This window comes from Brassica napus, chromosome C8, assembly GCF_020379485.1.
Source record: "Brassica napus cultivar Da-Ae chromosome C8, Da-Ae, whole genome shotgun sequence".
Lineage (NCBI taxonomy): Eukaryota > Viridiplantae > Streptophyta > Magnoliopsida > Brassicales > Brassicaceae > Brassica > Brassica napus.
In genome coordinates this window covers 36,790,128-36,814,134 of record NC_063451.1, presented here as the reverse complement: position 1 = coordinate 36,814,134, position 24,007 = coordinate 36,790,128, and the positions used below count along the sequence as shown (strand labels likewise).

General features: G+C 33.8%; 6 protein-coding genes across 6 annotated transcripts; 3 read left to right on the top strand and 3 right to left on the bottom strand.

Moving 5' to 3' along the window:
* The first annotated feature begins 116 nt into the window (after window positions 1-116).
* LOC106416044 (reticulon-like protein B12) lies at window positions 117-1,555 on the top strand. Its single transcript, XM_013856877.3, has 4 exons — window positions 117-568; window positions 672-852; window positions 945-1,156; window positions 1,243-1,555. The coding sequence occupies exons 1-4, from the start codon at window positions 493-495 to the stop codon at window positions 1,389-1,391; spliced, it is 618 nt and encodes a 205-aa protein (XP_013712331.1). The 5' UTR covers window positions 117-492; the 3' UTR covers window positions 1,392-1,555.
* LOC106416043 (mitochondrial uncoupling protein 1-like) lies at window positions 1,466-3,734 on the bottom strand. The gene is made up of 9 exons (XM_013856876.3): window positions 3,484-3,734; window positions 2,872-3,087; window positions 2,712-2,790; window positions 2,482-2,615; window positions 2,300-2,398; window positions 2,120-2,224; window positions 1,953-2,027; window positions 1,781-1,867; window positions 1,466-1,690 (listed from the first exon to the last, which is right to left on the bottom strand). The coding sequence occupies exons 1-9, from the start codon at window positions 3,559-3,561 to the stop codon at window positions 1,646-1,648; spliced, it is 918 nt and encodes a 305-aa protein (XP_013712330.1). The 5' UTR covers window positions 3,562-3,734; the 3' UTR covers window positions 1,466-1,645.
* An 8,404-nt stretch (window positions 3,735-12,138) lies between these two features.
* On the top strand, window positions 12,139-16,149 carry LOC106414987 (O-fucosyltransferase 28). Its single transcript, XM_013855578.2, has 7 exons — window positions 12,139-12,950; window positions 13,995-14,067; window positions 14,177-14,247; window positions 14,353-14,441; window positions 14,534-14,899; window positions 14,986-15,462; window positions 15,540-16,149. The coding sequence occupies exons 1-7, from the start codon at window positions 12,345-12,347 to the stop codon at window positions 15,802-15,804; spliced, it is 1,947 nt and encodes a 648-aa protein (XP_013711032.1). The 5' UTR covers window positions 12,139-12,344; the 3' UTR covers window positions 15,805-16,149.
* On the bottom strand, window positions 16,076-17,796 carry LOC106414839 (fructokinase-like 1, chloroplastic). Its single transcript, XM_013855422.3, has 2 exons — window positions 17,055-17,796; window positions 16,076-16,877 (listed from the first exon to the last, which is right to left on the bottom strand). The coding sequence occupies exons 1-2, from the start codon at window positions 17,742-17,744 to the stop codon at window positions 16,185-16,187; spliced, it is 1,383 nt and encodes a 460-aa protein (XP_013710876.2). The 5' UTR covers window positions 17,745-17,796; the 3' UTR covers window positions 16,076-16,184.
* A 114-nt stretch (window positions 17,797-17,910) lies between these two features.
* On the top strand, window positions 17,911-19,118 carry LOC106414990 (immediate early response 3-interacting protein 1-like). The gene is made up of 2 exons (XM_013855581.3): window positions 17,911-18,030; window positions 18,675-19,118. Exon 2 carries the CDS (start codon window positions 18,682-18,684, stop codon window positions 18,916-18,918), a length of 237 nt encoding a protein of 78 aa, XP_013711035.1. The 5' UTR covers window positions 17,911-18,030; window positions 18,675-18,681; the 3' UTR covers window positions 18,919-19,118.
* On the bottom strand, window positions 19,022-20,193 carry LOC106414989 (L-type lectin-domain containing receptor kinase VIII.2-like). Its single transcript, XM_013855580.3, has one exon. The coding sequence runs from the start codon at window positions 20,191-20,193 to the stop codon at window positions 19,195-19,197; it is 999 nt and encodes a 332-aa protein (XP_013711034.3). The 3' UTR covers window positions 19,022-19,194.
* Between the last annotated feature and the right edge of the window lie 3,814 nt (window positions 20,194-24,007).

The following is a 24,007-nucleotide window of genomic DNA, read 5'->3' as shown; positions in this document are numbered from 1 at the left end:
TTTCTTCTGCTGTATGATAAATACTGCTTCTGTTGTTTTGAATCCAGTGTTTTTTTGATCAATATTTTTTAGTTAAACAATAAATGATTTGACAAAATTAATAGATTACAAACTTTGATAATACCGACCATTTTGTACGGTTGTTAAAAACATGGAGTAGAAGGGGTTCACACTTTTAGGCTGGAAGGTGATAGATAACATCAAGAGGCCAACATATATTTTCTCTTTTCTTAACAGAGCATATATAATAGCTTTGAAGAATTATTAGTTTATTATATTCAAAGTTGATGATGGTGATGACCCAACTCTAGTCTCATCACCTTTTTTGTTTTTCTTTACTCTCTTCTTCTGATTCATGCCGTTCTTTCGTTTTGAGACTTTGTGATTCATCTGCACTTGATGATCTGTTTCTGACATAATATCATGGAGACTTCTGGGATCTGAGAAAATCTAAATCCAAGTTGGAGTCCTGTTGCTGATTTGTCTTCTCAAATGGGAATGGGTTCTTCTTTGGAAAAGCTGTTCAACAAAGAGAGGACTGTACATGAGATTCTGGGAGGTGGCATTGGTGAGTGAATCCATATATCATTACCAAAATCCATTACAGAAGCTAAGTGATCTTCTCACTTGTGTAACCTTTCCTTTTTCATTGTTATGAAATGAATCTGCAGTTGCAGATGTGATGCTGTGGAGGAAGAAGAATGCGAGTGTTGGTATAGTCACAGTAACAATAGGATCATGGATGGTGTTTGAGACATTTTCTTATACCATCCTCACTCTTCTTTCAAGTGTTCTTCTCCTCTTGCTCTCTATTCTCTTTCTCTGGTCCAAATCTGCATCCATCCTCAACAGGTAAAACCAAAAATGTCTCTGCCAAGAGATCCAACTGTAATTAAAATATATTTTTTTATAATTTATTGTTTATATATCCCTTGGGCTCTTAGGCCGTCACCGCCATTAACAGAGTTTCAAGTAAGTGAAGCAATGGCTGAAGAAGCTTCCAAGTTGTTGCGCATCCATGTGAATAAACTACTACAAGTATCGTATGACATTGCAATGGGAAGAGACTCAGAGTTGTTTATTAAAGTAGCAGTCTATCTGTTTCTCATAGCATTCATTGGAAGCATCATGGATTTTCAAACACTTTGCCACGCTGGTTAGTTAATATCTCTTGTAGACTTGAACTGGTTTAACCTGGAAGATTCATTAAACCGTGGCCGTTGGTTTTGGTTATTTTGGCAGGGGTTTTGGTGGTGATGGCAGTTCCAGCTTTCTATGAGAGATACGAGGATTGCATCGATGGATCTATAGTGCTCCTCTACAACAAAGCTAAAGAGCTTTACCTGAGATTCAAGATATGGGCTTATCCGGAACATAAGAAACTGAGCTGAGACTCGCTTTGTCTCTATTTCTCTCTTCTTTTCAGGAGTTTTTATTTATTTTTGGTTCCTCAGTTTTGTGCAAGGGAAGAAATTGTATCTTTTTGATAAATTTTTGAACGGTACAGTCAATATATGAGCAACCCACATAAATTTATTTCATAGTTTTGCTTGAATATTCAATGAAGTTTTGGCCTCTCTCGACCACCGAAATTAAGAAGAAAACATTGTTGCTCTTATTCTCTCTCTGGTTAAGATTTTGTTTCTCAGTGTTTCTTGGACGAATCTAGTTCCCGGACGTACTTCTTTGCCTGGATCAACGTATTAAGAACAGTGATTAGAAAAAAAAGAGAGGTTCCGTTATTGAGTTGATACGGTAAAAGTTGCATTAGGCCATTTACCTGTTCGAGGGTCAAAAACATGATGACGTTCCATGAGCCAAGACGTCCAAAGTTGGGGATGAAACCCTTGTAAAATGCCATAGGACCCTGTATAGGAAACAAAAACTCAAGATTTGTAAACATTTTCTGGGGTTATGTTTAGAATTCCCAGAGAGAGCAAAGAGTTGCTTACGTCCGCCTTCAGAGTTTTGACGAAGCAGTCAATAGTGCCTTTGTAAGAAGGATCTCCCATCATTCTTGACTTAACCTGTGCCACACAACAATATTCAAGAATAAAATCAGGAAGCATAGATGAACAAACTCATGGGTTAACGTCATGTGTAGAGATAAACATCATACCACGTCAACAGGGGAACCAATGCAGACCGCAAAGAATCCTGCTCCCAGTCCAGATAGAATGTGTGTGACAATGTTATCAGTGAAACCTGGAATCTTCAAGATTGTCTGAAACACGAACATTGGTTCAAGTATCAGGATCCTTAGTTAGAAAAAGAAGCGGGGGAATAGTTTGTTTCGTACCTGTTTCACTTGATCGTAACTCGCTAATTCAGCAGCATTGATGATTGCGTTTCTTGCCACGTTAGGTCCAAGACCAGTCCAAAGAGCTCGGACTCCTTCCTGTCAGAGCAAAATTAAATAGATATGAAGCAGAGTTCAAGCAAACTTATACATAACCCCAACTTCAATGGCGGGATAAATACCTGTCTAACAATAGTTGAATACGCATTCAGCGATCCAGTATACCGTTTTGGCACACCTGCAGGTAGTTTCCCTTCAGCCTGAAGTCTAACCTTCACAAGATCGGTGGGATTCGCCACCATGATACCCAGCGCACCTAAGAGTCAGACAGCAACAACAACAACAATAACAAGCCAGTTAAGTGATAAAGATGGAAAGATACATCATCAGTTTCTTCTAAGGCTACGCTCACCTGTTGTCAAACCAGCAAGGATTTTCTTGCTCAATGGAACATCACCAACATGGTCTTTCCCAACGTACAGGTTTTTGACCTGAGTAAAACAACAATCTGGTTTACGATGAATAGCAGCAGGTTTTGTTAGAGCAAGAAAGAAGTAAAATTTGAAACTCACCGGCTCATACATTCCGATCCTAAGACCACCAAACAGGCACTGACGATGCAATCCGGGAACAACACCTTTCCACAGTGAACGAAGCCCTTCCTCCCTTGCAATGGTACCAACAGTTCCAAGCAATCCTCGATACTTAGGGAGAGTGACATCTCCAGCAATGGCAGACTTCTGGAGCTGAAGCCTAACTTTCGCAGTGTCCAACGGAATCGTACACACCTGATCCAATTGCATGCGAAATCTCAGAGACAGCTTACATTGCATTATTAACAAAATCGATTCCACCACGAAAACTTCATATTCCTTTCGCGCAAGAATCATATATAAAAAAAAAGCATAATTAAAATCGTGAAACACTGCAATCAAAACTCTAGCAACAGATCTGACCGGTTTAACACAATCGAGATGGAATATTCTCATCCTTCAGATTGTTGAAATCGAATCAGTTCAATCGAAACTAAACATGAGAATATATCATCTGGAGAAACGGTTTATAGAATCTAATAGATATACGATGGAAAAAACGAAGATCAACAACCTGATCAGAGTTTTCATGGAAAATTCGCAATACATTTGCGCGTACAAATCGAAGCATGGAAAGTTCTCGGAAAGTACCTCGCCGACGCAGGCAGCGAAGGCACTGCAGGCGAAAGTTTTGGGCAACGAAAGGTCGGATTTGCTATCAGCTACCATCTTCTTCGATCCAGAAAGATACGAGAGGGAGTTTAAGAGTTTCGAATCTCGGGAAGAGCGACGACGATTGGTGTCGAGAGTTTCTGCTTTAGTAAAAGATCGTCGTCCCTCTCTCTCGCTCTGCTACGAAATAAATAAAAGAAGGTAATGTGTGGGCCCACTTCATATATATAAATAATATATTTGCAGGTGTGTGTCACACTAATCATCCACTAAGATTTGATTATTCGCTGTGATTAACTTGAAGAAAATCAAACAAATGCTGACACCACGCCACGCTAAAATAAGATATTTATCACTCTTAATTATCCCCGAATTTCTTATGTTATTTAATAAGTCTTCTGAATATCTCGTTTATTTTCTTTGTAATTTATCAAATCTCCACATGCTTCATTCCAAAAGAAAATTATATTTATATATGAAAGTTTAGTCGGAATAATTTGTTATTCATATCTATGTTCCTCGTTTTTATATGTTTATACATTACATATTTACTATATCATTTATATACTAAATTGCAAGTCACTGATCAAAATTTGTCACATAATTTATATTTACAAAATTTAAAAATAATTAAAATGTCAAAAACTGTATCTCACGTATCCCACTACCCGTAATCTTCCTTCCACAAGCTTTTTTTCCTGCTCCTATATATTTGTAAAATTTGGTAGACAAATGGAAGCAAAGTCTCGATCAAAAGTAAATAGATTAGGAAAAAATTACACTCCTAATTCTTTTTCAATTTCAATACTATAATACAGAATTAGACCCGTATATAGTGGTACGAATCAGCCGAGTTCCATTAAACTGTATTCTCTGGTTGTTATCTTTCTTCTTTGTGGCTATGAAGATTCAAGAAAAGTGGATATGATGGCTTTGAATTACCTGTGATTAATTCAATAGTGAAAAGAGATCTAGAGTAAGATCCAGCTAAAAAGGAAAAAGATAGAACATTCAGACATGAAAGTCTACGAGGAACAAACTCTTATAAAAGGTAAAGTATTTATGTTTTAATTATTTTCTATTGTACAATAGATTTTAAAACAAAATATAAATTGAAAACACCATTAAAGTACTACGGTGGGTATAGGAGCTACGAATATAATAAGAGAAATCAATATTAACACAAGTTTAACTTATATAACAAATAGATATTCATGTATTGTTATAAAATAGAACATATTTACATGTTTCTACTTTTAGTCGGTTTTGTTCGGTTTATTCGATTTAATCGGTTATATACCAAACCATATCCAAATACTACGGTTTTTATAAAATTATATCCATTCGGTTTATATGGTATATACCAAAACCAAACCATATTGTCTATTTCGGTTCGGTTCGGTTCGGTATAGTTCGGTTTTACCACATTGAATAGCCCTAGAAATCAGTCATAGATTGCAAGTTAAATTAGGAAAAACACATGAACAGCAAGACATAAAGAAGTAAGACAAAAGCTCCAAACTAATATTTGTATTCGGTGAGCTAATAACATAAGTTTATATGCTGCGGTTAATCAGAGATACATGATAAGTTTAATGGTTTGTTTAAGTATACTCATATTCTTATGATTAATCAAAGTTATTTTATAAATGTAGCTTTAGCTGTATATAAGTTAGACTTAGTCTTATTTGTAAATTACATGTGAGTATTTAATATAACTTCAGCTGTTGAAAGGACAAAGTCAAAGCGTAAGGATGTTGAGAAGGTAAAATGGTCTTGTGTGAGTATTTAATTTAATTTCAGTTTGTTAATCAAATTCTGGCTTTAATACCTTTAAATAAAAAAAATAAAAACATAAGAGATTTGTCCGGTGCTGCGCACCACACACTAGTTCATATATATGCGGAAAGCAACACATAGGTTTGCTATACCATATATATGCTATGTGTTACATGCTAGACAGGTGGATAAGCAGAAATTAAATTTATTTTTATCTTGGGAAATTTTGTATATTAACATGTTTAATGTTCATCATATCACAAACTCTAGTAGTTTCATTAGTTTAACAATCGTGAAATTGCTATTGGATTAAATATTTGTTATAGGTCAAAGATTGAAAGTCAATGGTTATACTATAGTAACTTGATTATCCGCGTGGAACGAGTTTTTTATACAAATGATGTTCTCTCAAATGTATTATCGTTGTTGAAGAGTTAACGTATTACAACTCATTTTAATTATTTTTAAGATTTCATATGCACAAAAATAAATTAAGTTTTCCGGTTGACACAAATCACTAAAACCAGATATGTAACATCAAATGTAAAATGACGAAAGATGATTAGATTTTCTAAGAATCATATCTAAGAATCAAAATTTTGAAAAAAATTGCCCGCAAACTTTATTCACATATTAATGTTCAAATCTAATATATCAAGCTGATATAAAATATAAGTGCAGACTCAGAATATAAATGTATGTCTAGTATATATTCACCAGCTCGGTTTAAAAATCATATAATTCTAGAACAACAAAACAAATTACTTATTTAGTAACCTACGCTTTTGAGGTTTAGTTACTCAAAAGTATACCGATAAAAATATATATAACACTTTACCATTTTACTATATGTAAACTATGTATAAATTAAGAAATGTTTGATTCATTAAATGATAAACCAGAAAACCTATAATAAATAGCTCACATATTTCATTTTTACAATTATAATAGCTAGATATGGTATTAAAGAGAAACAAATATTAGATAAATGATCAAATCTCTCATTCTTCGAAAAAACTCAAAATGAGGTGATTGGAATATTGTCATGATATTTCATTAAAAGCTTTTAGGAATAACATGACTAAATTATTTAATCTGAATGAAATATATATATATATATATATATATAGTGCTTCTAATATTAAAAATTACTTTGATTTGAAGAAGTGTATTTCTGAGATTGTCAGGATCAAATAACATATTAGAAACCACCTATTTAAAAAATAATTTGTATGCACAAAAGTATATATATTAGAGTAAGCACATAAATTAAAACCAATATATTTTGTTAATTTATAATCATGATTTTGGTAAATATATCAAAACAATCATTTTATTTACTTTCTATGGTATATAATTGAGCTTTAGTGATATTGACATATATATATATATATATAGTATATTTTAATAAAAATATTTATTATTGACACTTCTTACTCATATGATTTTATTTACATTTGTATATTTGCGGTAACAAAAATTGAAACTGTTAGTCACAATATTTTTAATGTGATATTTTCAATACAAATTTCAAAATTAGAATATAAAGATCTCAATAATTTTTCACTGTAAATTTTGATATTAACTTTTTATATTTTTATATAGTATATAATTTAATTTAAATGATATTAATATATATATATATATATAATATGAATATCTATTAATGAGACTTCATATCCATACGATTTATGATCATTTGTATATTGCTTGAACAATAATTAAGTTAAACTATTGGTCACAAATTTTTTATTGTGAGACTTTTACCATTTTAGTAATTTATAGTCGTTTTAAAAAAATTTAAAATATAACATATAAGAAAAAATATTTTTTTATTATATGCTTAATGTGATTGTTTAATTTCTTTTAATAATATAAAATTAAAAAAAAATAGAGGATAAAAAATTGTTATCAAATATATATTATTCATAAGCATTAATTGCATATATATGTTAATCATATTAGGTAATTTCGTAGCTTTTATTTAAGAAAAGAAAAAAATATTCTTTTGTACACTAATAATCAATTTGATAGTTAGTTTAATAAATAGTATAATATATATTTATATAGACCAATTTATTTTTCTAAGGTTTCTAAGAATCATCTTGGTGATGACACGTGGCTACGAATACATTTTGTAATGTTTCGGGATTAATATACATGGAATGTGCATCGAAATGTATTATTGTATGATTCAACTTTGAATGGTAGTGTCATTATCGTGATAACATGTGGACGTTCATATATGTTATTCCACTTCTATTATGATACATGTGTTGTGAGGTGTAAAATGATTAAAGCCAGACTAGCCAGTGTTGTAAGGGATTAGAGAGAGAGTAGATACCAAACATTGTGTGCTTTGATTTTATGGATTCATGAATTGGGTAAAATATTTGTAGCCATCGAGATTTGACAAAAAGGGAGTTATTATACTCTTTGTAGCCATCGATGTTGAACTTCAAAGCAGTTATTCTCTCTTAGGCTCTCTCTCTCTTTCTCTTTCGTTTGATCTTGGTTTGCAAGAGAAAAAAGAAACAAACAAGAAAATACAATGATCTATTTATCCGGTGTTCACCTCGATTCTCAAATTAAAAAAACAACTATACTCACCAGAGGTAGAATACTTATGGCGATGCATTAAATTTCGGTGATTCGGTAGCCTACCTGTCTTTTACAACTGTTCTTTACTCTTTCTTGCTCGGTGATTCGGTAGCCTACCGTCTTTTCAACGGTTCTTTACTCTTTCTTGCTGAGCCCTTGTGAGTTGTGACTCCATTTGCTTAACCTTTCTTACCTAACACAGCTTAAGGTTTAGATCTACCGAATCAATTGGCTAATAAACGAAAGAGCACGCACACATACATATACATGTGTAACTACCGAGTAAAGTTACTAAACCAAATTTGAGCCAAATCCTACTAGTTAAACCATTTAATAACCGAACACTCTATTTCATCTAAATGTTAGTCTTAGTTCACCATCTTGTCTACAACCTTCAATATTCGAGACGAATCGTGTTCTGTGGTGGAGTAGGATTAAGAAGTTTCATTTTGCTTCGATTAACTTATGTGTGTATGATCATTTAAACAACCAATCGATAATTTAGTAAAATTAAAACAGAAATTTTATTAGTCTCGGAAAATATTGAATAATGGGTCTGATTGGTAATGGCTGTAGTTTTAAAATTTTTGCTGTAGAAAAAAATCTGTAAACTTTTTGCTGTGGCTTTAGATTTTATTGCTGTAAAATTTTATGGAAAGCACTACAAAATTGATTTGGATATTTGGCTCTGCAGAGCACTTGTACAACTTAGGTTATTTCAAGAGTTGTGGTTTCAAAAAAAAATTTAAAGCTTGATTGCTCTGAATTTGGTGCTTTAGAAATAAATATGGATGTAGACAGCACTTACAACAACTACCAATCACCCCCAATAGTAGGGCTGGGACTTCAGATATTCGGTTCGGGTTCGGATAGGAACCGATCGGGTCCGGGTTTTTTGGATAAATGAATTCTATACCCAATGGGTACTTAGTAGATTTTGGTTCGGGTTTCGGATCGGGTACTACCGGTTTCGGGTTGGTTCAGGGTACCCGTTTCTTATGTGAATTATATAAATATTTGCAAAATAAAATAATTATATACCAGTTTTTTATTTATTTATTTTATTTTTTTAAAGAAAAGTAAATAGAAATCGTATATATATATTAGTAACATGTATTAAATACAACAAAGTTGAACTAGTCTAGTGGTATTACAGTTGTTGCTTTGCCTATCAACCCCGGGTTCGACACTCAGAAGATACAAATCTATGTTTTTTAAGCATAGAATTCGGATTAAACGGGTACCCGTTCGGTTTTGGGTAAAAACCGGAACCGAACCGATACCCATGGATAATTAACACTAATACCCATTGGATAAATTGTCTAGGACCGAAACCGAACCGAACTGGTTCATTTCGGGTCGGTTCCGGTTCGGGTATTCGGTTATGGATAAAAATCCCAGGCCTACCCAATAGTTCGTTAAATTTTTTTTTTTTTATTTCTCACCAAAGTTAGATTTTTTCTTTAGAAAATCCTTTCAAATATAAAGAAATGGAATATAATAGAATCTATATGTTAATAATTCAATTAAGATCTTGATCGGCATAATTGATGACAAAGCAATAGCAGTATGATATAGAAATATTATGCTAAAAAAAATAGTATGCTCTCATAGATGCAATTAATAAAGTGATTGATATAACAATAAATGATTCATATAAAATTAATATATAATTTATAATTGGCTTATTTTTGAATAATATAGATATATTATATTTATAATTTATATGTAAATTAATATATATGATGAATTATATTAATTATATATAATTAATTATACTTTAGATGTGAAATAATTTTATAGAAAAATAATTTCATATTTTATTTTTTAAAGAGGATTTTATTTTGAGAAATATTATAGGATAGCACTAATTTTTTTTGTCAAAAATATAGACTTTAAAGATCAAAATGACCAAAATGTTTAATTAAATAGGTAAATATACACTTATACCCATATGGTTAACTAATCCAAACCTTAAGATTTAGAGTAAAGGGGTGGGAATAGAGATTGAAGTTTAAAATTTTATAAAATAAAAAATAAATATTAAAAATTTGAAAATAAAAATTTGAAAAAAAATAAAAATAATTTAAAAAAAACAATTTCAAAAATTTATTTTTATAAAAAATTTCGAATTTGAAAACATATAATCTAAAACTATACAATTTTTATATATATATATATAGGGTATTAGAGTTTTTTTACTTACTAAATAAAACATTTTGGTCATTTTTCTCTTTAGTGTCTATTTTTATGACAAAAGCTTGAAAATAGTATATTTAGGAGAATTGCCCTTTTATTTTAAGATTTAGTTAAAGTTATTTTAAAAAAAACAAGATAGGTTTTTGGATATAAATATATTTTTATGATATTATTGGATAAAATAAATAAATTATATTAAACTGTTTTATAATTTTTTTTTATATTTTGTTCTACTAAGGTCTTGATTGGCAGAGGAGCTGATAAAACAGTAGCAGTATGCTATAGAAGCAATATGCTAAATAAGTTGTATGATTTTGCTAAACTGTTTAATAGAATGATTGGTAAATCAATATGAATATGATATTTAAAATGATTATAAAATTAGTATATAATATATAATATATTTATTTCTAATGAATACAAATCTAATATATATATATATATATATATTAATATATAAAATTAAAAAGATATGAAATTAATTTATTTGATTTAATAATTTCAAAATTAAGTTTATAACGAAAATTTATTATTTTAAAAATAAAATTTTAAAATTAAAATATCTATTTTAAAAAATAATATTGCACATTTAAAATATAATATAATTATAATATTTCATATTTAAAATATAATATAATTATATATGTTTTAAATGTAAAATACTATTTAAAAAAATATTTTTATTGTAAATTTATTTTAGAAATCAAAATTTTATTTTCTGGATATAAAAATAATTTTACGATATTATTAAAATATTAATTATATATTTTCTTTAATTTTATAAATTATAAATGCAAATGATCTTCTAAAAGCTTCATATGAGAGCATTGACCAGAGAGCATTTGGAGATTATTAACATTTACTTAATGCTTTTTAAATGCTTTTCTAACAAATCTTGATAGGATAATGTAAATCATAATGCTAATGCTTTACCCCCTGCTCGGAACTACGCTAGGCGCTAGTTGGGCGGTAACCCCGGGCCTAGCGAGTTACCGAAAAATCGGGGAGTACTCGTGAATTACGCGGGATGTAGTTTTAAATACAATTTAATATATTTAAAATATAATTAGCTAATTTTAAACATGATGACACATGTTCTTAGACATAATTATATAATTTTTTATATATAGTTTTAAACAGTCTTTTTTTGATTCGTGGAAAGATTTAGATTATGGTGTGTTTGGTATGAAAAAATCCCTAAATGAAGTAATTATGTGTTTGTTTTGGGCTTGATGGCTAATTGTAATTATTTGGTAATGAATAATTACACAAAAATCTGTCAATAATGAGTAAAAAATAATCAACCGTGTTTCAACTTTACACGAACGGAAAAAAAAACTTAGCGGTCTAGGTGAAAATTAAGCGGGAATTAGGCGGTCAACGCGAAAATTATGCAGTCATATGCGAGTCAACGCGGATCAGCGCTTAGCTACACCGATTTGGACATGTTCACCGCGATCAACCTCCGAACAACTCCTAGGCGGCCGCGTTTTTGAACAGGGGCTCTACCAATCAAGGCCTCTGAGTTTCACGTGATAGAGAGCAAATTTGCATTATTTAAATGCTTTAAGAAAATATTGATCGGATAATAAAGATGTTAATGCTTAGAGCATCTGTATCGCGCGTTTCTTATGTGGGGGGCCCACTATTGTTTGCCCAAGTCGTCAAATACCGTATGCCCAAGTCGCCAAATAAGAAACGTTTTCGGTGGGTTTTTTCAACTGTTCGCGGACTCCGCTGACACGTGGCGGTCTGCGATTATTTTTTTTTTAATTAGACAAAAACAAAAAAGAAAAAAAAATAATAAAAAACCTATTAAAGGTTTGTGCGATAACGATGCTCTTGGGCTCTGCCTATCAAACCCTAATATAAAATTTAGATAACAATAAATCTCTCTTATTAAATCCGCGTGTGTTAACATACGTGATGAATGAATTCTCAAAATTGTTATCCACAAATAAATAAATGCAAACGGTCGGTAGAAAAACGAAATGGTTAGAACAGTCACACAGAAAATATAAACGCGCTGGTTAAAACAAAAAAAAAATATATATAAACGCGCATGCCAACATAAAAGCTGACAAACAAACGAGATTCGGCGTCTCAGCTTCGCCAAAGTTCACGGTGACGGTGGCTTATAGAGAAGAAGAAGAAAGTCAGAACATGGCCACGTAACACCCCCCTAAGACTAATCATCATCCCTCTCTCTCTCTCTCTCTCTTCCATTTTCTAATTCTGAATCCCCTTTTACCGGTGGCGATATGTCTGTCGCCGGAGCGATTAACCCCTTGCCCGCTGCACCCGTCCCTGCCGGACCAACCACCACGACCCGCCGCCGTGTGGATGTAGTCTCCGAACGGCCCTTGAATGAGTTGAATCCCGTCGATTTCTGCAGTACAGTCAATTTATCCACCGGAAACGAATCTGCGGAATTGGACGGCGGAGATACGAGCGGTCAAGACGCCACGTCTTCGGAAGGTTCCTCGTCTACTGGATCTCACTACCACCACGATCACTACCACCAATTCCACAACCACCCCGCGATTCACTACCTCTTCCTCCGTAAATTCCGATCTCCATTTTCCCAAGGCGGCGGCGGCGGCGGTGGATCGGGGACGGTGGTGGGGCAAGGGTTTAGATCTGGGAAAAACGTGGGGCGTCGGATCTTGGGTCTCCTCATGGCTCTCGTTGTCGCGTCCGTGTTCCTTAGTGTCTACCTCATAGGCGGTGTGCGCGTGGTTGACCACGCGCGGTTGAGCGAGTTTGTCGTCGTTAGATCGCTCCGTGACGATCTGTCAATGGCGCAACGCGAAGTTGGGGAAAACCAAGCTTCGTCCCAGCCAATGCGCGTCCTCGAAAAGCTTCCCGTGAGTGTTTGTTCATTCCTTCTCTCTTCTTCTTTACACGTTAGCATTTACGGATTCAATGTTCCTTTATCCGATGAACAAAGCCAATCGTCGTGATAATACACAAATCTACATCGGGATTCGAACATGTGACCTCTTAGATCCCCTAGTAACGTATTTCAAGAGTTTTAGCCGTTAGATTAACTTGTTATTGGTTGTTTTCTCTAAACACTGATCTAATCTTTTAATTAGGTCAGTGCTTAATCAAATTCAATCATGTTAGTGTGTTGTGTTGTGGCGCCTGCTGAATTTACCATTTTTCTGCTTGTTTCCCAAGAAAATCAAAACTGTTCAGCCCTTCAAGGGTTTATGATCGAAATTTTCGGCCGCGATTGCAACTTAGTTGAATAGTTTCAATGATATTGTGTTTGCACTGAGGGGGAGATGAAGGAGAAGTGGGTTAGGTAGAAAGTTGAATTCTTTGATGATTTTCATAAGTGAATGATTATTGTTTCGGTGGCGCTAGAATAATCTGAAAAAGAAATTCGTTTTATGAGCTCTACATTTTGATATTGGAGGGAGACTTTGACGGGCATTAATAGTCAATTGATTTGGGTGGCCTTGACGTGGATCATCACTTTCCTACGGTTTCAGTTGACCTTTAGGTTCGGCACAGTGTATGGCCTTTTCTTTTGTTGTGGCATAGTTTGAGATGTCTTAGATTTAAAACCTTTTTTTTTTTTATCTGAAAGTTCTAATACGATCCAGTTGATATGGGTTTATATTAACAGTTCATGCCATCGTTGAGTAGATGTACCCCTGAGTTAAAAACTTTTATCTCTGTAAGTATGTGCTTATGTAACTTGTTGAATTTTTCACTTGATAGACTTAAGGTACGAAAGATTTTGTGATCACTGTAATCTGAGGTCGTACAGATTGAGAATGAGCTTATTTTTATTCATTTCCTCTGTTTTTTTTGTAATGTGGAAGACAAAACACTTTCCTGCTGCATCAGTTTTAAGGATCTTATCATGCAGTTTCATGTTTGGCTGTTGCTTTTTACAGATTCCGGAAATTTGGCAGAAACCTGAAAGCGGGCAGTATCGTCAATGTGTGGCGCGTCCTAAGAACAAGACGAGTATGTTGCGTGCTTTTCTTAGTTCTTCTTCAGACGCATTTGCAGTATTTGAATTATCAAGATCTTGTTTATTTCCTGGAATGAGGATCTGATATATGTCTTTGTCCAGGACTGGGCCAAAAGACCAATGGATATCTTATAGTACACGCAAATGGAGGTTTGAATCAGATGAGAACTGGGGTGAGTTCTCACTTCCACAGTATTTTAGAAGGTTTTGATCTCATGATTCGCCACAGCGAGCTTCTTTTGATTTACTGTTCTTTGTTCGTTTTTACCAAAATGTAGATATGTGACATGGTTGCTGTTGCCAAGATTATGAATGCAACTCTTGTTCTTCCTCTTCTCGACCATGAATCTTTCTGGACTGACCCGAGGTCTTGTCCTTATATCTTGTGAATATTATTGATGATGTCATACGATATTACTAAAAATAAGTTGAATGCTGATAAAGATTCTTTGTATGCAGCACGTTCAAAGATATTTTCGACTGGAGAAACTTCATGAGTGTACTGAAACACGATGTTGACATTGTAGAGTATTTGCCTCCTGAGTATGCCGACATGAAGCCTCTTCTCAAGGCCCCTGTTTCTTGGTCAAAGGCTAGTTACTACAGAAGCGAAATGCTGCCACTTCTAAAACGTTACAAGGTGTTAAAGTTCATGCTTACCGACTCACGGCTTGCTAACAATGGCTTGCCACCATCGATCCAAAGACTGAGATGTCGTGCTAATTACAAGGCACTGGCGTACACGAAGGAGATCGAGGACCTGGGAAATGTATTGGTTAACCGTTTAAGAAATAACAGTGAGCCGTATATCGCTCTGCATTTGAGGTAAATCCAGCATTTTTTTCTTTTTTTTAATCAGCAAGGGATATTATCTGGATCTTGGTTTTGAGTCAAATGTTTTAAATTTGCAGATACGAGAAGGACATGCTTGCCTTTACAGGTTGCAGCCACAATCTTACATCTGAGGAAGCCGAAGACCTGAGAATCATGAGGTACAATGTCAAACACTGGAAGGAGAAAGAGATCGATAGCATAGAGAGACGGATTGAAGGCGGATGTCCTATGTCTCCGCGAGAAGCAGCCATATTTCTAAAGGCAATGGGATATCCATCCTCCACAACTGTATATATAGTTGCTGGTGAAATCTATGGAAGCAAGAGTATGGATGCTTTCCGCGCGGAGTACCCAAATGTCTTCTCTCATTCAACTCTTGCAACTGAAGAAGAGTTGGAGCCTTTCAGTCCATACCAGAACCGGCTTGCTGCGTTGGACTACATTGTGGCCCTTGAAAGCGATGTTTTTGTGTATACGTATGATGGAAACATGGCTAAGGCGGTACAAGGGCACAGAAGGTTTGAAGGGTTTAGGAAATCTATAAATCCAGACAGGTATATGTTAACATGAAATATAACTTTTCGTAGTTCATTCACTGCTTGTTTGCTGATTTGTTCTGTGTTTATTTCAGGTTGAATTTTGTTAGACTGATAGATCATTTTGATGATGGTTTCATATCTTGGGAAGAGTTTGCTTCAGAGGTTAAGCGACTAAACAGAGACAGGACTGGAACGCCATATGCGAGACTGCCTGCTGCACTTCCCAGGCTAGAGGAGAATTTCTATGCGAACCCACAACCTGATTGCATCTGTAACAAGTCTTATTCTCGCAGCTCTGGGAAAAAATCAAGTCTTAGAACGGAGACAAAGACATGGAAGAAGAGTGCCTTAAGATAGTGTTGATGCAGTAATCAGAAACAGTCGAGATTCCCACGTCAAACACTGCAGGATCAGGACAGAGAACAACTTTCATCGAGTTTATAGCGTTTTTGTACAACATAGGAAAAGAGGTAACCCCAGTTCTGCTCAGACGGCTTGTAGAATCGATTGTCCTTACAGAAAGAGCATCAAGACTTGGATCGGCTATAGAGAATTTTTGTCTCTTAACCAAACATAAGTTTCATTAGGTTATCATGTTCTCACCACCCTCTCACATTGTTGTTATCAGTGAACACACAAAAAATGATTGTACATTGGATTACAGTTTTGAAATCAGTATAAATCTCACATTGTTCAAAAACATTTAGTAGAAGAAGCTCAGTTCTTGATCTTTCTAATTACCACATTGATGGAACATAAACCTGCTCTTTCAAATTCTGTGTCGCGCTTTCAGTTGGGAAGCCTCTAACCGCACCAATTGTCCACTGCGATATGATCCCAGCAGCAACTGCGAACCGGAGCTGTCGCTCCAACACATCCTGGTCCTCAAACATCTCAGGACAAGTTGTCAGCTTCCTCATAATGCCTGCAACAACAGCATCACCGGAACCCGTTCTGTCGCAAGTGAAAGGAGTTATGAGCACATCTTCCGTCCCAACCACAACACCATCAAACTTGGGAGTATAGTAATGTAGCCGAAGTGTTCCATCAGTCACAACCAACAGCTTCAGATTATCGTGCCACAACGGCTTGATTTCCTCAGGTGTGTAATGGTAATAGTCTCTCCGGTTCTTAGTCTGCTCGAAATCCTCAGCGAAGTATTGCGGTGTGTAGTTTCTTCTCCTCTCGTAGTACTCTTCATCGAGTAGAAACTCAAGCTCTTGCTGCGAAACTTCGATGATGTTGGCTTCGTCCCATGCTTTCTTGATCAGCTTCCGAGTCTCGTTCCGTGATCTCCATAGCGGTAACGGAAGATTCAAGTCAAAGAAAATAAGCCCTCCGAACTTCTTGGACCACTGTATTGCCTTGAATAGAGTTGATTGCATTGTGGGTGACGTCAACACTTCTGAATTGAAATGAAAAATCCTCGCCTGCATATTGAAGTAAACAAAACAGCTTAAACGCCAAGACAAAAGGTACTCTCTGTTTCATGATCCGAAACATATTCATCAAAATGAAACCACTCATTAGCAATATGATTCATCCTCAAGTCAGAAACTTGCAATAAGAACTGTGTTCATCCTAAACCCTAAAGTGAAAGACTTTACCTCTTTGAGCACGGCTAAGTTCAATTCCGAAGCAAGAAGCGAGTCCTCAGGCGGCTCCTTCACCGTCTCCGCCTTCATCTTCCCGTCCTCGAACTTAATCTTGACGCGAGTACAAGCAGTACTCGAACCCTCATCGAACTTCACAGCCCTCGTCTGAACTCTCTCCTTGTTCATCATCAAAACAAGCTCTTCCCCGTAATCATCTCCACCAACTTTCCCCATGAACGCAGCTCTACCACCTAACCGAACATGCGAGATCGCCACGTTAGACGGCGGGCCTCCCGGAGCCCGCCCGAACTCGGGCGGATCCCACTGCAGCATTTTCCACTGGGAGTAAATGTCGGGGTGCATCGGGTTATCGTGGACTCGAACCACCGGAACGAACTCCTTCTGCACGGCTCCGAAGCAGCAGACGAGAGGCGGGTCGTCGTACGGAAAGTCCATCCCGTCGTCGTAATCCACTAAATCCGGATCCGAATCGGGATTCGTCTCTTCGGTAACCGTCGAGGTTTGCTTCTTCTTATTCTTCCCTTTGCGACTGGGTTTAGCGGTTTCAGCCGCTGCGGCTCCGTTTGTGATAATCGAAGCTTTCGTAGATTGGAATTGCCTCCGGCTGTGAGGTACTATCTCCCTGCGATGTATGGTAGAATCAAAATGGTGAAGGTGAGGAAAGAGATGAAGTGAAGCCATGAGGGGTCTTCGTTTTTACTTCGATGTGCCCAGGGGTTTATCCAAATCTTCTTCCTCTTTGAAAATGAAAATAAAAAAAATCATATCGGGTCCTGACCCGGATTCTTATCAAACCGGGTCAACCCGTGAAAAAACCCGAACCGTGTTGTTTTCTACTCGTTGCTTTATATAAGAAGAGGACGAAGTCACGAAGATTATTACTTCCCTCGGTTCCGGCGGTTAAATCTCACAGACGATTCGATTATCTCCGTCACACGCCGTCTTCACCGTCGAATTCTTCCCGCCGGTAAGTGTGGCTTTCGAGATTTCACTGCTTTTGCTAGATTTGGCGTTTTTCATGTTGTTATGTGTGAACCGTTCGATTCAGTTTGGGTGATTCTGTAACCAACGTTGGATCCTCGATTACAGTATCTATCTCACGTTTAGATCAGTCGTATACGGATGGAAGTTCCTATTGAGCCTGAAGAAATGTTTGCGGTTTCATGATGTTGTGATTTGATGAAGAGTTTCTTGAACTAACTTGATGTTAATCTACTATTTGAAAGCTGCGTTTTGATCCTGATGATTGTCACCATTCATATCTCTGTTGCTTATCTTATTTTATGTACTGAGACTGAGAGTGATTGGCTATATATCTCATGCTTAGCTTCAAGTATCTTTGCAATGTTATCTCGATGAGTCCTGAAATAAAGTATGAATTCGAGATACTACTCCTCGGTAGCTACCATTGCAAGGCAGGAACGATCCTTTCTAGGCACCAAATAGCTAGAAAACTAAGTAATTCCTGTGCTAATTATACCTTTATAGAATTGCTTAGAATCGAGATTTGTATTGCTATCGTCATGGTTTAAACTGTGTGCCATGAATCAGAATCTTTTGTGCCATTATCTTTTCGCTGATTCTGGTTGTTTACAACTCTATGCAACACAGGGAACGAATGGCTTTCTGGACATTGATAAAAGGTCTGCTCCTCTTTGCAAATGCGTTTGCAATCCTCAACGAAGATCGTTTCCTCGCTCCAAGAGGATGGACACTCGAAAAACTCCACCAAACCGGTAGAAGAAACTCTCCCAAAGGCCAAATCATCGGTCTAATTTACGCCTGCCAGTACATGAGATTGCCCCTCTTGCTCATCAACCTAGTAGTCATCGCCATGAAGATTATCGCCGGTTAAAGATTTTGTGTATAAACTGCATTACATATCTAATGTAGGAAGGTTCTCTTCTACCTAGTCAAAAGTATCCCTTGTAGTCAAGTTGGGTGTGGATCATTTTACATGCTGAAACAAACTAATCATGCCAAAGAGAAACAATGTTGCAAAGTTCACACATGAAAGGAAAACAAGTGGGCTACATTACATTAGCCAATGAAGAATCTACTTGATTACATAAAAGATCGCGTATCCTAAACACACACACATAGATATCACAACACTTGACTTCACTTGTTTTCATTTTGTGCTATCAGTTTTACTCATAACAGCTTCCATTTTCTCCATCTTCTCGTACTCGAACTCCTTCGTCTTGATCCCACATTCCTCCTGCATCACCATCGCAAGATTGTTCCTTTTGAAAGCTGCCCATATATGCATCAAGGCGAAGAACACAAGCCCTGTAGATCCAAAAGTCATTACAAAGCAAGTCACAATCTCCCACGCCCGCGCTCTTCTCCTCTTCCTCGCCTCCTCTTCCTCTATGAGCTTCTCCACCATAATCGCCGCATAAGAGTGCTCACCCTTGGGGACGCTTCTCGCTTCTAAACTCCAAGAATGGAGATTAACGTTCCCAACACACGACTTCACACCAACCATGAACTCACCCTTACCTTTCAACATTCCCGACAAGTCAATCCTACTGAACATCAAAGGATCAACATGTTCGAAGCTTTCTGATTTGCTTAACCGGACTTCTAGAAACTGTCCACCTGCTATGTAGTTAACCCAAGCGTACAACAACAACACCTTCTCCTTATTCTCCTCTTCCAAGTTAGCTATCGTGAAACTGCGAATCTCCTCAGGAACCGTAGTACCATCTACATTCACAGTCACATTCGAATCTCTATCTAAAGTATCGAACTTTACTTCGAATAGAGACAGTTCAAACGTTCCGTTAACCGGAAACACGACGAACCCGAGTCTCCCACCGTGATCAGGAGAAACGGAGAAAGCGATGAAAGTAGAGAATCCGGCGGGATACTCGGACTTAGTCTCGACGAACTTGATGGGTTTCTTGTAGACAACTCGCCCACTATTATGACTCACTGAGTCATTCAGCTGGATCGAGATCGAGGACCCGCCGTCGAGGAGCTTTGCTTCGCCGAACAGAGCAATGTCGTCGGAGTCAAAGCTGGTGAAGGTGAAGAAGGATGGTTTAGCTTCAGATGTTGTGGAGAAGAGTGAGAGTAAAGGCAGGAGTAGAAGGAGTGACCTTTGGAGAGTGAAGGTCGCCATTAATGGAGCAAGGCTTAGAGATTGGATTGTGGTTAATTGAGTTTGATTGATTTTTTCTAGGGTTTGAAATGGGAGATGAGATCTACTGTTAGAGGGAGAGTAAAGTGTGTGGTGCGGGCAGAGAGAGAGAACAGAGAAGCACTTGGACAAAGTGAAAGCGTTAAAGGTAGCGACTTTTGTCTCCTTCACTATGGTAAACCCCATAAATGCTTCATCTTTGTTCTTTTTTTTTATGCTTTCATCTTTCTCATTAAACATCAATCAATTACTTTGAAAATGCATTATCATCATCATTTGTAAATATTAATCAAAGTTGTAAATGATGGCAGGATGGAGCTTTGATCATCATCATTTGTATCACCCATAGTGGGTTTTCAGCTAATGAAACATGGGCCGATAAAAAGTTAAACTCTGAAATGCATTTTTATAAATAAAGCTTAGCTATGTGTTTGGCAAATTTATTTTTGTTTCTTATACAGTATTTTAAATATTTTAATATAAATAACTCTTTGAAATATATTAAAATAGAAATCTTCTTTGATGTCAAAATAAAATAAAATCTATATTAATAAAAGAGACCTTTTGAGGCTTCGTAGAGCCTCCACATCAGCGGAAAAAAATTCTCCCGAAATATGACACGTGGCATTATTATTTAAAAAATAGAAAATAAATAATAAGTAAATTTGCAATATAAGAAAAAATATATAATAAGTAAATAAACAATCTAAGAAATAGAAACATTGCATTAAATAAGTAAATATACAATATAAAGAAAAATAAATAATAAGTAAATATACAATATAATAAACAGAAATATTACATTAAACATCTATCATAATATTATCATTTGATATAAAAAAAATTAGAATAAGTAAATATACAATTGAGAAATGGAAAACTAAATTAAACATCTATAAAATAATAACTAAATACAAAATATAAGAAATCAAAATATTATACTAAACATTATCGTATTAAACATTATCTTATTAATAGAATAAGTAAATATAAAAGACAAGAAAAATAAATAATAAGTAAATATAGTATATAAGAAATAAAAATATTACATTAAATATATATCGTAATATTATCATTGATATAAAAATAAAAAATAAGAAAAGATAAACATTAAGTAAATACACAATATAAAAAATGGAAAAACTATACTAATAAAATGGACCTTTTGAGGCTCCATAGAGCGTCCACATCAGCGAAACAAATTCTCCCAAAATATGACATGTGGCATTATTATTTAAAAAATAGAAAATAAATAATAAGTAAATTTGCAATATAAGGAAAAATATATAATAAGTAAATAAACAATATAAGAAATAGAAACATTGCATTAAAAATAATAAGTAAATATACAATATAAAGAAAAATAAATAATAAGTAAATATACAATATAATAAATAAAAATATTACATTAAATATATATCGTAATATTATCATTGATATAAAAATAAAAAATAAGAAAAGATAAACATTAAGTAAATACATAATATAAAAAATGGAAAAACTATACTAATAAAATGGACATTTTGAGGCTCCATAAAGCGTCCACATCAGTGAAATTTTTTTTTCCAAAATATAACATATGGCATTATTATTTAAAAAATAGAAAATAAATAATAAGTAAATTTGCAATATAAGGAAAAATATATAATAAGTAAATAAACAATATAAGAAATAGAAACAGTGCATTAAACAATAATAAGTAAATATACAATATAAGGAAAAATAAATAATAAGTAAATATACAATATAATAAATAAAAATATTACATTAAATATATATCGTAATATTATCATTGATATAAAAATAAAAAATAAGAAAAGATAAACATTAAGTAAATACACAATATAAAAAATGGAAAAACTAAATTAAACATATATCTGAAAAATGTAAAGTTAAATAAATAAAAGTAAATTTACATTATAAAAATATTACACTAAACATCAATTATAATATTAGAATAAGTAAATATAAAATATAAGAAAAATAAATGATAAGTAAATATACAATATAAAAATACAAAAAATACATTAAACCTTTATCTGAAAATATATAATAATGTAAATAATAAGTAAATATATAATATGAGAAATAGAAATATTACATTAAACATCTATCGTAATATTATGATTTGATATAAAACAAAACAATTAGATAAATAAATATACAATATAAGAAATAAAAAAATACATTAAAAGTCTATCTGAAAATGTATAGTTTAACATTTTATTATTTTCAAATATTTTTGTAAGTAAATATACAATATAAGAAAAATAAGCATAGAATATAAGATAATATTTTTTATCACATTAAACATCTATCATAATATTATCATTTGCTATAAAAACAAGAAAATTAGAATAAGTAAATTTATAGTATAAGAAAAAAAAGGTAAAATACAATTAAGAAATGAAAATACTAAATTAAACATATCTCTGAAAAAATGTATAGTAAAATAAATAATAAGTAAATATACTATATAAGAAATACAAGTATTATATTAAACATTTACCGTGATATTAGAATAAGTAAATATACAGTATAAGGAAAAATACAAAATAAGTAAATATACAATATTAGAACTGGAAAAACTAAATTAAACATCTATCTGAAAAATGTATAGTAAAATAAATAATTAGTAAATATAGACAATAAGACATAAAAATATGGATTATCTTTTTTGGAGAGTTAATCCAAAAATGGAGGATCACCAATTTGCGTGGATATTATGGTATATTTGGAAAGTTCGAAACAACAAAGTTTTTAGCAATTTGGATGTTGATCCAAGAGATACGCTTAAACTACCGGAATTAGAATCAACACTTTGGGCGGAGACACATGTAACAAATAATCAGAGGGTTGCAAATCAAGTACATGAAAGAATTGTACCAATATTACCAGGAAAATGGTGTTTCATAGATTGCCCATAGAAAGATAAGGAACAATTCTCAGGACAAGGCTGGTACATCACTTTAGCTGGTTTTGATGGATTGCTAGGGGCACGGAATGTCCGGGCAAGTCTTTCACTTCTTCATTCGGAGGTAGAAGCGCTAATATGGGCAATGAAATGCATGAGGAATTTACGGTAATTTCAAGTCACATTTGCGACAGATTATTCTCAATTGATAAAGATGGTTTCAGAACCAGAAGAATGACCAGCGTTTGACAATTATCAGGAAGACATTAAACTGCTGAAAAGAAGCTTTCTAAACTCAGAGATCGTTCATGTACCTCAGACAGAAAATCAAAAGGCGGATAGCTTAGCACGCCGTGCTAGGAAACAACCGTCTTTCGTCGTTCACATGGACAAAGTTACCGGTTTTGTTTACAGAGTCAGCATGAGTTTGTAGATGATTGATGTAAAAAAAAAAGACATAAAAATATTAGTATAAAAATAAATAATAAGAAATATTATTATGATATTTTATTTTTATTCTAATATTATAATAGATTTATAATTTAATATTATGTAATATTTTATTATTATTGTTAGTAATATTAATCATATAGAAATGTTATATACTATAATAAGTAAATATAAAATATAAGAAAAAATAAATAATAAGTAAATATTGTATATAAGAAATAAAATATTATATTAAATATATATCGTAATATTATGATTGATATAAAAGCAAGAAATTTATAATAAATAACTATACAAAATAAGAGAAGATAAACAGTAAGTAAATATACAATATAAAAAATAGAAAAACTAAATTAAACATTTATCTGAATTAAACATTTATTAAAGAGTTAAAATACATCTATGCTATAAGGTTAAATAAGCTAGACTTAG